Below are 13,878 nucleotides of genomic sequence, written 5' to 3'. Positions count from 1 at the left end.
TACTGCTGACTTTGAAGATTAAATAGAAAATACTTGATTTCCCATGTTATTTTCTGTATTTCTAATAACCAAATATCATTTTAATGCATATTTATACAACTTCCTCATACATTATATTTCAAAGGACATTAAAAGAAAGAGAAGAAATACGGTATGAAATGCTTGGTGCTGGAATAACTTCTTTATTAAAATTTAATCTCAATAGAACAGAGTAGTCATGCACTTCAGATTTAAAGCTGTGAGTATTTAGTGGAATAAACTGGTCTCGGTTTCCAGAGTAAAATGGTAACAGATGAATTTCAAAAAGCTCCACACAAGCTAAGCAGGACTTTCCGATAGTGCTCCTTGGTGTCTTTCTATGGAACAAAGATATTATTAGCTGAAATTTCCAGATACTGTACACTGTCATTTTAGTGTTTAATCATTAAAGACAACATGATAACAACAAGGTTTTTTTGTGTTTTGTTTTTTACCTCTATGTCATCATTCAGGGATCTTTGTTGACAGTTCCAATATACCTCCTTGATCTTCTTGAGGTCGACCTCAGAGCGACTCACCAGTATCCTGTTGAGGGTTTTCTCACAAGTGCCTGGTTTCTGTGAGAGCAGAGCAAAGCAAAGCTTCAGTTATTGATTTTATGCTATATAGACTTTATGTTGGGGTTAAGATCCAAACAGTTACTTAAGAGTTAGCTGCTGATCAGAAACCTTTTTTCAGTGGCCAAGAGTACGGACTCCTTCAGCAACTTGCAGTGTTCCTGTAGCTATGTAGTATATGGGACACAGGTTCACTTTCTTCTAACACAACTAAATAGTATGTACAAGCACCCTCAACTTTCTGAGGCAAAAGTCTAAGCCGTTCATTGTGGTATTTTCTAAATGTAACTTGTTAAACTAAGGTTATATAAAGTAAATTTAAAACAAACTAGAGCTCTGTTATTTGATATGCTGTTAAGTATTGTATACTTAATATAAAGTTAGTATAAGTGGACCAGCTTAAGTCTTTAAGAGGACTTAATTTGTGAGGGAACAAGTAAGTAAAGTAAGTAAATAAGTGAAGTAAGTGAATCCGTTTTGCAATGTAGATACTGCAGAAGTACTCAATCTCAAACTGCCTGAACAGTTTAAAAACATCCAGCTTCCAGACTACATTAGTCCAAAAACATGAAATTACTTACAGACTTGAACCTTCCTTTTAAAATACATAAATCAATGTACATTTATGTGAATGAATGAATACACACACACACACACACACACACACACACACACACACACACACACACACACACACACACACAGGTATCTTAGTGAGGACCTTCATTGACATAATGGTTTCCCTAGCCCCTTACCGTAACCCTAACCATTAAAAATGAATGCCTAACCCTAAACCTAACCATAACCTAATTGTAACCCTGACACTAAAACCACATTTTGAGCCTCAAAAAGGCCTTCAAACTTGTGAGGAACGGCGAGTGTGTCCTCATAAGTGCCTGTTGGTTCTCACAAGTATAGTAGAATGCAGATTTCGGTCCTCACAAAGATAGCTAGACAGGAACACACACACATGAAAAAAAATTATACACATACCTCCAAAGCCTTAACAAGCTTCTGGGCAAAGACAGCTGGTGTGTTCCAGGCATACTTTGCTATGGACATCAAAGAGAGACAAACAGTTACAAAATGATCTCAAGTCGAGTCCAGATGCTGCGCTGCCTCACAGCTGTGTTAGAGCCCATACTGTGGAAATCTGTTTTCACGTTATACTGCTCAATCAATCTTAAATCTCTCCTGATCTTAATGTACACAAGACGTGCTATGTGATGCACATTTCCTGCTCGCGAGAGGATTGATTTCATCGCTCACATGACCTTTGATCTCACCCCACCCCCACCTTGAACAGAAAACACAATTAAAACTACATAAACTGATGAGGACAAACATCAACTTACCAAGGTCGATGAGACAATTTTCAGTGTCTCCTTTCAGCTCCTTTTTCAGCACTGTGGGTAATTTGACATCCGTCTGTTTGCCAAATGTCTCCAATACTAACAGGTAAACAGACAAACTGGTAATTCTGAGTTATTAGACCAAAATCAAATATGTTGTTAAGGCTATGCAGCATATTTCATTAGCAACTGAGGAAATGAAAAAGCAGTTTTAAAATATTTATAAACATAAACATTCAGATTTTAGTGACCAGTGAAACATTAGGCTGAAGTTTTTTAAAAAAGGAGAAAACAAATACACCATTACTTCACACAACAGCAGTTTCGATTAGAAAATTTATGCAATTGTACAAAAGATTTCAGGATCATCAGTTCAAACAACTCTATGCAAATGGAAGAGTATAGTAGAGCCTTCAAACCTAAGAACACTGTACTAAGTGTCAAGCATAGTGGTGGTAGCATTAGGCTCTGGGGCTGTTTTGCTGCCAATGGTATGTACATTGCAAGTGGAAGGGAAAAGAAGGAGGACTAGTTCCAAATTCTTCAACCTCACTTTAAATATCACATTTCAAAAACTGCTTTTGCAATGGATAAAGTAGGCCAAGATTAGCTCCTGGAATGGACTTCCCAAAACCCTGACTGTAATCCTGATGATACTGATGAAACCAGTTTAAATAAACGCTACCAGTTCTGTTAAGAAGAACGGTCAAATATCCAGCCAGAATCATGTCAGGAGCTTGTTGATGGCTACCAAAAATATCTGGTTGAAGTACAACTTGCTCAGAGACATTTGACCAAATGATAGTGAGAGTGTATGTATATGTTTGAGCTTGTATGTATTTTGAGCCTATATGCAGATAAAAAGTAAACAGATTTCATAACTCTTGTAAAATCCAGACTGACTGTAACTGTATTGTTCTCAGACTGCTGGGTGTGTTTTGCCTCCTACCTGCAAGAGTTTGGTTCCACCTGTTTTTCCAGAAGTGCATTGTGTCTAATGAGTCAAACCCAACCAAGAAGAAGTGTTCACACTTTTCAAGAACTCACCTTTCCGGAGGTGAGGATAGCTGCGCTTGGTCATCAAGTCAGTGAAGGTGGACACATTGAATCCGCTGCCCTGCTCACATAACTTCAGCAGCGTCTACAGACACACACAAAAAAATTGGATGATAATCATAAAGACTTATACTCCTTATAATTTCAATAATTTATATTCCAAGTATTTTACCAAAAGTCAGACTTATTCTTCGCAACTATGCCACTGTTGCACCATGCAACAAACTTAATATATTTTCACTTAATATGCATATGCAGACCCCTATAAATGCAGCATTTCCTACCCAACCAAAAATCATGTGCCTAACTGTATCAGGAAATGGCTGAAGTTTTTTTTTTTTTTTTTTACCCACATAATTATGACTAATGAGTATTCCAGCTGTGAAAAATGAAGCCAGCACCTAAATGGAAATAACTGCAGTTCCTCTAGTGGCCACATGAGGCTGACTCTAAAAGGCAGCCATTGACTCCCACGTTAAAGTCCCTAGAATTACAACACTAAACAGTCTGATACAAAAAAACTGCTTTGATCTATATAGCCAAGAAGATTTTGTTTCAGCTTTAGTGGGTGAAATTTCAGCGTTTTACTAGTTCGTTGCTTAGCAGATAAAGCACAGTTTATGGGTGTAGCTTGCTAACCAAGTGTGCTAATGTCCACCAACATGTTCGTTTGAATTAATGGCTAGGTCCATCTTTTATACCCTCTATGAATGTTACATTATGTTCACACGCATGTTTGGCCAAATGCCACAGATAGGAACCGTTAAACTAGAGTTCTCAAAATATATTCTCACATAATTTGTTGACAACATATAGCAAAATAGTTTAAGATTTTGTTTATGTGATTTTACCTTTGCGTCTTTTGAAACAAGATCATTGTCTACACGAGTGCTCTCATCTCTACCTCCACTTAGTAATTCCAGGAGGATCTTGGTGTAGTTGCCACTGGTCTCACTCTTAATAACTTCTTCCAGCTCTTGTTTGTACTCTGAGGAATCGGGAGAATTTCAGAATAAGCATCAGTTTACAACAATATGATGGTCAAATGTGACTACAATAAGTCTAGCTTTCTAGCAGCTACAGACACTGAAGACACTTATGAGTGTCAGCTAGATATCTAAGATGTTGTATAAAATTCTATCTTAGTCCAGCATTAAGCCCAAACAACAACCATGTGATTTCACATGACTGTGATAACACCTTGTTTGAAGGCCTTCTTGATCTCCTGAATCTCTTGGTTTGTTCTTGTTGCCAAAATCTCAGTCAGAACTTCTTCATCTGTGCCCAAACCCTGTGGGAATAAATCAAATAACAGAAATAATAAAATCTATAAACAGTAAGAAGAAACATTTAAGGGCCCCTCAAACAGAATTACAAGTAAGTAGTTTGTTGTTTTTTTAAATTTGTTTATTCTAATCTATGTTTAAGTTTTCTTTAACTGTGGCACAAAAATTCCCTTAAGTTCAAACCCCAGACCTACAAACCAAAAGTGTGCTAGTGGGAGGGTTCTTGGCCAATACTGAACCAACTGGCAATTTTGTGATCACAATTTAATTCAGTTACTAATGACACAACCTAAATGCTAAACTTAATCTAAATATGTAACGTCTCAATTAACTGAAAAAAACAACAACAAAACAACAACAACTATAAAACTGCTCTATGAATGAAAACAAAAGAAGTAATATTGCCCCAATCAAAGGTTTGGTACATAAACCACAGATCCTACCTTTGTGGCTTTCATGAGTTGGTAGGCATCATTCTGAGCTGGTGTCATGAGTAGTGCCAGACAGATGTCCTCCAAATTTCCTGTCAAGGCTGCTTTCAAATTGTCAGTCAGCTTCTGCAACACACAAGGATGATCTTTCTGAAGGACTACTGTCCACTGTAATCATCTTTTGAGTTTTGATGCATTCTCAATCACCCAGGAAGGTAAATCTCCAAAAGTTGATTCTGTTCATCTGGACGTAGCGTTTTGTGGGAGAAACGTTTCGTCACTCATCCAAGCGACTTCTTCAGTCTCAGCTGACTGCAGGTTTCCCCAAATCTTATAAACACAATTAAGGTCATGAGAATTTGCTTAATTAAGATTAAGGAACTGACCTCCCAGCCCATTGTTCCTTCAGTGGGCTTGTTTCAGTCATTATGCAAATGTACTGTTTATAAGATTGGGGAAACCTGCAGTCAGCTGAGACTGAAGACGTCACTTGGATGAGTGACAAAACGTTTCTCCCACAAAACGCTACGTCCAGATGAACAGAATGAACTTTTGGAGGCATCTTTTGAGTTTAAATTAAATATATGAAGGTTATCTTTTGTGATGTGAACACTGCGTTTGTAGACCAATTATGACTCAGTTATATGGTTGCTCAGTAATTGCTGACTTGTTATGCATTCAGTTAAAGATAACAAGGGTTCAACACCCTTTAGCCTCTAGACAACCACTTTGAAGTGAAAGTGGCCTGGTGGTGGGCAGTCTGTCTCCTGCAATCACAGTCGCCTCAGCTCAGTCGATTCAGATATATTTCTATATAAAAGCAAGGTTGTTGAGTGTCTTTCTCATTTTGAAGTTAAACTTTTATCCTGCAGCAATGACGTCAACATTTGTAGAGAAATTTCTGTCTCTGATCTATGAGGTTCTGGCTGGACTGTGAATGTGTGTAGATAATTTGTGTAGAAAGCAACAGGTTTGGTTTTTCACCAGCTACCAACTTGACTGCATTCGTCCACCTAATTGCAGATGGACTCCTTTTTACTGCCAACAATTTCAAAGGCAACACACTGCAAGTTTATTGAACATGGTCAAGTTATTTTGGTCATGCCAAAGTCTCCAGCAACCATTTTCTCTAGTGTGACTGTACCATTAGGGAGCTGGCAGGGTAAAGGCTGTTTCATGTCTGGTCTGACAGCATCTGAGATGTAAGGTGTGACCGCCATGTTTGATTTTTGGAGCCAGAAGTCAACATATTCCCATGATGCACTGAGCATTTCTATATGTAATATTTTCCCAGACACTACCACTGTTCTCAACCTCATGCTGTACAGATTTGAATACGGCAGAAATTAATTACTCACCTTCCCATTTTCCGTTTCATAGACTTCTTTGATCCTTTGCCTCTGCTCGTTGCTTCGCTTTACCAGGACTTCAATGATCGCATCCTCATTCACTCCTGTTGGGATGACAAGTTACATTTTACCGTAAGCACCACAAAATGATAAAATCATCCAAGCCAAAAGAAGCAAACTACCTCACACCCAATTCAAAATTGCAATAAACATTCGTTTTTTCCGACCTGTATTTCAGCTTTAAACTTCATATCGTCTAAATTAAAACAAACATAACGTGTATAATACATTAAAACGAGAGAGTGCACACGCACCTTTACTTTCAATGGCACGCCGAAGAATTGCAGTGTCGTCGCTCGCATTGAAGTTTGGATATGGAGTGACTGTTCCATAATAAATAGGTTTATCCTTATCATTCACCTAAAAGATCAGCCAAAATACAGACTTTAAAGGACTTTAAAAAGTTTATTCGCCAGCCAGTAAAATTCATATGAAATTCAAATACTCAAGTAAGCAGACTTGGGTGCAATATCCTCACAATATGACTCACTTTGACAGTGTCATCATCGGAGTTTCGGGAGAAAATGTCCTTCAAACGATCGAAGAATGGCATTTTTGCTTGGATGAGAGACTCAAAAACTGGAACAAAACTGTAAAGAGAAAAGAGTAGAGAGTAAAGGTATGGAATTTAGCTCTGCAACCACCCTGACACTTCCTTTTAATCTCATTCTGTTTAGTCTTCTGTGATTGTTAGCAGCAGGTGTGTCACAGGGAGGAGCCACAAAAACTGCAACTCATCACAGAGATCACACTCTCCACAATGCTCTACCACATACATACATACTCTATTTTAGTCACTGTGTGTTTTTAGCCACTTGGAAAATATCTGTTCTTCTTTTACAGTATTTCTGTAATTGCCATCTAACTCCTGAACTCTGTTGCTGTCATTTCCGTCCTCACTCTGTGGCTAAACTGTCCTTCTCATTATAACGTTTGTCATTAAGTTATCTTTTTCCCTTTATTTATCCTGACTCACCTTGAATTCCTCGTAACAATAAGAAAATGGGAGTTCAAGTGTTTACATATCCAGCAAGAAACCCTCACCTGTGCTGCTGAAGACCGTCCTGCACTCTAGCTCGTAGCTACTGCACTGTGGAGCTCACTCTGCGGCATCTCCACCCATCACTGTGCATTTTCACCTGCAGAGGTTCAGCCAATCATGTCATACCTCTCAAATTCTTTTGAGGCGAAAGATTCATATGCCTCTGGGACTGGTTGGACAACTTTCCAATTCAGACTAATCTGTACGTGTTACACTTTAATCAAACCACATAGTTGAAAACAGTCACACAGATTTTTTTGGACAATTATACCTTTAACTTGGCAATGTTAAAGGTAAACAACATTGTTGATACCAATCAAGGAATACTGTCAGGTGTAGTCTACATGAAAATGTTACTTAACCATACCTTTGTGGCACTCCCTTAATTCTTGCTTGAGTTTGACGCCTTGAGTTGCAGTGCAGGTAATGTAGGGAACAGGTTTTGAAAGAGAAGCATGTATATTAAAAACACTGCATTTGGTTCTGCTGCATTCATTTTAATAGGATGGTTGTTAGAGGAGGCCTAACCAGTGGGGTTTTTTTTTATCTGTGGTATCAGAAGGTTACCCTGCTGCTATAGATATAGTTTCTATATCAATAAATCTGTTTTTCCTACATGATATTATAAAATTAGAGAAAAGTAACAAAGTAAAAAGCCAAACAAACTCTGCTGCCAGTAGTAGGGGAAAATTGAACGGTAAGTATGGGAACGTGCTGTAAGGTACTATGAGGATAATAACATACTATATAGAAACATATATAAAAGCAGGTGAACTGTTGTTAAGGTGTTAGTGAGCGGCTGGTGTTTTTCCGTGTCCTCCTGTGTTTCCCCGCATCCACCCCTGGGCGGTGTCCTGGCCACTCTTGCTCACCTGCTCCTTGCTCCGTGACAATCAGCGTGGCTGCATTTAAGCCTGGCGTGGTCATCTCTTCTTTGTAACTCTGTCAGCTACTTATGGTGACAAGACGAGTTCTCTGTAGTTGTATACTGACATCATTTCCTTGTGCCAACAGCTTGCCCTTGCGTCCATTTTCAGCCTGACTCTGTCTGCAGCCTCACACAGGCCTCTCATCAAACCTTATTAAACTAAATTAACGCAGTGTACTGTAACTCAGGACATGGTATTACTATAGTACATCCATACATAGAAAACATATTACAGTATTAAAACTAGAGAATTACAGTAATGCAATGTATCATCAGGTCATGGTATTTCTAGGTTAACATATTGTAAAATACAACATTGCTGCCAGTAGCCTGATGTAAAAGTGTAAGAAATACAGGAATCAGCTGTAATTTAGGCCATGTTTTGACATTAAAAAATGTAACAGATAGAGATACAGATAAAAATAGATATGGTAATATCTTGTAATTAATATGTCATGTTTTCAGTATTACAGACTACTATAACAGATTACAGATTATTACAGTGTTACGGCCAGGCAGCCGGTGTGTTTGCAAAACTGGCCCAAAAAGCAGACACAGAAGAGAGGAAACTAAGTATAACAAAAAGCAACCTGTTTATTAGGCTGAATACATGAACACAAAACAAGGCAGGGCGAACAGGGGCATAACCAAACTAAACTAAATTGGGGAAAGCTAAACTAAACATGAAAACTAGAAAGTGAAAATGAGAACATGAAATTGAACAGGTACATGCAAACTTTAGTGTGAAATCATCTAGACATGAACAGTAACTACAAAAAATCCTGAAACCTGACCTGAGACGAAGTGAGAAGGACATACTGCCTTCCTCTTCCCGCTTCACCACACCCCACCACACATGCAGAGCTTTCGGGTAAAGGTGTGTCACCAAGGTGCAGGGGAGGCATTCCTCCTCTGTCCCCTTCTGGCCACCTGTGCCTCAATTTTATTCCACAACGTAGACATCCACATTACTCAATCTCTCATAACACATACATATAGGACCTTGGGGTGGGTATGCTATACAACATCCAGAGGACTGTCTGCGTGTTCAAACTCACCTCTGGCGCCTCTGCCCACCTCTCAATTTTAAATGCATGTAGACATTGAGGGTTCTCGGGAGGGGCTGTGCTGACACCTGCTGCTCTCTGGCAGAAAACACCATGCCCCTCCCGTGTTTTAAGTATACTTTAGAACAGCGCGCAGCAACACCACATATGAGCAGGAGGAGAGAGGGATGGGGTCTTCACATCCCCTTCTCTGTTCGCCATCGGGGTGGGGGGCTGGGAGGAGGAGTTGGCCGTCTGGTCTGGGATGCTGGGCCTCACTGCCACTGCAGGACCAGGGACGGTCTGCTTGTCCCCACCCCAGGGAAAAGGGTAACATCTCCTGGGTCAACACAATAAACACAACACCATCGCATTAATCTAGCTAAGTGTAAATAACAGTAAATACTAAATATTGAATGTTGTACAGCACGCAGGACCGACAGCGCACAATGTGCTTTGAGGTAGCAGCCAAGAAAGATGTCGTTTGTGTCTATGAACAGTGCACAACTGTGTGCACACCTGTGTGGATCAGTGCGGTTGTCTTCAAAAGGTTTCTCCATCTCTCCCGGGTCTTGGGTCGGATTGCCCCTCTGGGGGCGAGGGAACTTGGACCTGGGGTATAGAGTATGTTTGGGGATTGTGAGTGTGTGTACAGTGTCCATCTCTGTTTGTCTCCATGTTGGGAGAGTGCCAAGTATATGTGTGCATGAGGGTGGGAATGCATGTTTTTGTCTGTGTGTGGCTGTTTGTGTGTGTCTATATGTCAGGTCACGTCTTAGACTCTCCTCAGCGGGTGGAACGGTTGCCCCTCTGATGGTCCTCCTTGGGCTCTCGCGCTCTGGGGGCCCATGCCTGCTTCATGCCCTGGGGGGCAGGGCTATGGCTGCCCACCGTCTAGCAGATCGTTACATCGAGAAACCTTTTGAATACAAGCGCGCTCACACACACAGGTGTACACACAGGTGCAGACATGGGTGCTCATAGGCGCAAACTATATCTTTCTTGGCTCCTACCTCAAAGCACATTGTGCGCTGTCAGTCTTGCATGCTGCACAATAACGTTCAATATTTCGCATTTACTGTTACTTATACTTATCGAGGTTATTGCTGTGGTGTTATGTTGATTGTGTTGCTCTCCTTTTTCTTGCTTTCTTTTTTTCTTTCAACAGGTGATCCAGCTGATTTGTTTTTTTAGTGTCTTCTCTCACTGTCCCTCTTCCCCTCTGTTTTTCTTTCCCTCCCTTTCCTATACCCCAGTCATGTCTGTCCTGCCTGTAATAACTTAAATAATTAATAATAAATGTTTCATTTGATTACATTTTATATGATGAATTATGCAGAAAAAGTAGAATTGGGCTGTAAGATCTGTTGCTTTGTTACCTATTCAAGTTGTGTATCATGTTTTTAAAAAGTAACTAAGTAACTAAGTAACTAATTACTTTTGAAAAAGTAATCAGTAAATTAACAGGATTATTTTTGGAAGTAATCAGTAATTAGTTACTAATTACTTTTTTCAAGTAACTTGACCAACACTGGTTGCCACATACTGTAGAGTAATGTAGGAAAATTGCTTCCAGTCTACTGCAGAATAAATGAACCACACAATAATCTGATCTGTGGTATTATCCTGTTAAGTAGATTACACTACAAGAGCTGAGAGTAGGCCATGGTATCATTAGGATAACACAATGAAAAACAATACAACAGTAGAAAAAATATTAAATTAAAAGCTACACACAGCAAAATGTTGCCTGTAGTCAACTATAAAGGCCAGTAAATACAGAAATATACTTTAATTTAGGCCATGAAAATATTACCATACCAGAGTGCAAAATACATAACAGTAAAAGAACTGTAAATTTAACAGCAGCATACTGTAAAATGTAGACAATACAATTATGCATTATGATTAAGGACATGGTTTTATCACACTAGTGTAGTGTAATATATATAACAGTAGGAAAACTGTAAAGTTAACTTTAATACTGGCGATCATGCTGCTAATAGTCAGGAAGATTATAGCAATTTACTGTAATCGAGAGCATAGTTTCATTAAAGTAACATATTGTACTATACAATATATACTTGTATGAAAATTGTAAATAGGACTATTTATTTTTCCCAGTGTATTTATTTTTTTTATGTTCTTACAGTTTTACTACATGGCAATCAGTATGCATGAAAAAATAGAAGCAAACAAAGACAGTAAGCTAATATTTTACAAATGTTATTTTATAAATGTAAAATAATTTTATTGGAAAGCCAGTCTCATACAATTAATATAAAGTCAGTGTAAATATAAGAAAAAAATAAGTGAAAATCTGTGAAAGACATCGGAAAATGAACACACACTGTTTCTGCCTCGAGTAAATGAATGTGTGTCTGTGTTGTAGGTAGATTATCTTCAAAATCATTACATTATTTTAACATTATTAACAAACTGATATTAAATCAGTGGCTAATATGGCTACTTCTATATAGTTTAACAGTTTGTGCACCCTTACAGTTAGGTGCAACTTAGCTTAACTGAGTGTTGAATATTATTATTTTCCAGCCAATCAGAAACAATGTGGCTGCGTATTTATCTTTAACCACGACTGTTATAAAAAAAATTCAAGATGAGGACGGCCAAACTGTTAAAATTAGTGTTAATATCCTTCTTTTGTACACAGCCTATGACTTTTTTTAAATAACTGTGGACACAGAATCATAATTAATGTCGCTTCAGTGCCATCGTCACACTGAATGTTGCAACATCAGTAAAATGATCACAAATGAGAAGAATTTGCCTCAAAATGAAATCTAAACACGTACAAGACCATAAACTAGCTGACAGCAGATGGGCTAACCCCTTTCCTCCATCGTCTTACTATGAACTTTTGCTTTCTTTATATGACTATATATATGACTATATATGACTTTACTCATTTTCCCTCTCCTTTTCTTTGTATTATTATGATCTAGACATGACACCAAAAATGCAATGTCAGATATACCAAGTTTAGACAGAACCAAGGGACATCCCATTTGGGTCATACATTTGCCTGAAAGGGCTAAATATTAGGGGTGCAACGATATTCGTATCGATATTGAACCGTTCGATACAGTGCTTTCGGTTCGGTACGCATATGTATCGAACAATACAACATTTGTAATTTATTTTATCAACTTTCCTTCTGACGATGCTGTCTGTGTTGAGCGCTCAGTGAATCTGCATTCGACTACTCCGCCTAGGCTGCACTGTCGAGCGCAGATCCACTGAGCGCTCAACAGAGACAGCATAGTCAGAAGGAAGAGCGCAGGGCAAGCTAGCAAGACAGAAGTTAAGCTCTCCTTGCAACATTCAGATCTGGTGTTTGGAATTATTTTGGTTTTCATGTGACGTATGACCCTGAAGGTAAGCGAGTCATGGACTAAAGTAAAACAGTATGTTGGATGTGCCATGCAATGCTCAATTACATGGGTGGGAACTAGTGTGTTAGCGCAGTTAGCTCGTTAACGTGTTGGCCGTCTAGCCCCATGCACGGGGCGATCGGCGGTAGCTCGTTAACGGAGATTTGCCTTGTTGTGGCGTTAAGGTCATTTCAACGAGATTAACCTGAAAGCACTAGTGGGAACACAACGAATGTGACTGCACATTTACGCCGACATCATCCTAGTGCAAAGACAAAAACAACAAGCATGCTACTAACTTTAGCCGAGTCATTTAGACAGCTGTTAGCACATGATTCTCCTTATGCTGCTGAGAATATAGCCCAGAAGAAGCGGATAGTATAGCTTTTATTTTGGAAAGAGACATTTCTCTGTAATAAACTCTCTTTTCCAAAGATGAGTGATTCCTCAATCAGATACAGGGCTTGCAATATCGCTAGCCCGACGTCCTGGAGCTAGCGATTTTTTCAGTCGGGCTACCAAAATCTATCTCTTCCCTGCCCGTTGGGCTATTGTAGGAAGGAAAAATATATGTCAATGCTTTTGCATTCTTTCAGAAATGTAGCTGGGTAATTATGTCATTGGCATCGGTGAGCCACTGTCAATATGTGACATATTGAAATCGCGTTTGAATTTGCGCTTGTTTTTTTGCTTTCACTTTGCAATCGTGCGAACTGTGTATAGAGAGCGACAGCACTGATCTGTGAGTGATGATAATTTGTGCACCAATTCCTCTGACATCGTCTTATTAATCGTTAGCTTACTATGCAAACATGACAAGTGAAATCTCCCGCAGCTTAAACATGTGAGAGGTTGATCGCGCAGAGAATCGCTGAGCTTATGTGAGTGCGTGTGTAAAAGCAGCACGATATATATTTTAGTTCTGCTGAGCCAAATAAGACAGGTCAGGGTGAAGAAGTGACAGCCAAAGAAAAGCTTACCACAAAACGGAGAAGTTATGACAAATCAGACTATAAGGCAAAAAGAAAGTGCAGCTTTATGGTTTCATGGACAAAAGAATTTCTGTGGCTGCAAGAGGATGGGATAAATAACCGGGCTGCACATAAGTGGTCCGCAGGTGCGCAATTCGCTGTCAAAATAAAAACACCACAAGGGGTTGGGGTAAATTTAAAAACTGTAACTTTTGAGTTAAAATATATATTTAATGTTAATAAATGACAAATTAAAAAGGCTGAACATTTTTTTGTATCCGAAAAAAATATCGAACGGGACACCAAAAGTAGCGAACCGAACCGAACCGTGAATTTTGTGTATCGTTGCACCCCTACTAAAATATGGTT

The 13,878-nt window shown here is 39.0% G+C and overlaps 1 protein-coding gene across 1 annotated transcript; it reads right to left on the bottom strand.

Annotated features, from left to right (window-relative positions):
• Window positions 1-159: 159 nt before the first annotated feature.
• On the bottom strand, window positions 160-7,286 carry LOC120714283 (annexin A1-like). Its single transcript, XM_040000418.1, has 12 exons — window positions 7,175-7,286; window positions 6,621-6,720; window positions 6,385-6,490; window positions 6,080-6,174; window positions 4,734-4,847; window positions 4,205-4,295; window positions 3,856-3,992; window positions 2,996-3,089; window positions 1,952-2,047; window positions 1,590-1,648; window positions 474-596; window positions 160-356 (listed from the first exon to the last, which is right to left on the bottom strand). Exons 2-12 carry the CDS (start codon window positions 6,681-6,683, stop codon window positions 300-302), a joined length of 1,035 nt encoding a protein of 344 aa, XP_039856352.1. The 5' UTR covers window positions 6,684-6,720; window positions 7,175-7,286; the 3' UTR covers window positions 160-299.
• Window positions 7,287-13,878: the final 6,592 nt, after the last annotated feature.

The sequence above is a fragment of the Simochromis diagramma genome, unplaced genomic scaffold (genome assembly GCF_900408965.1).
Source record: "Simochromis diagramma unplaced genomic scaffold, fSimDia1.1 OVJJ01000596.1, whole genome shotgun sequence".
Taxonomy (NCBI): domain Eukaryota; kingdom Metazoa; phylum Chordata; class Actinopteri; order Cichliformes; family Cichlidae; genus Simochromis; species Simochromis diagramma.
Note: the sequence above shows the minus strand (reverse complement) of the source record. Positions and strands in the feature narration are given on the sequence as shown.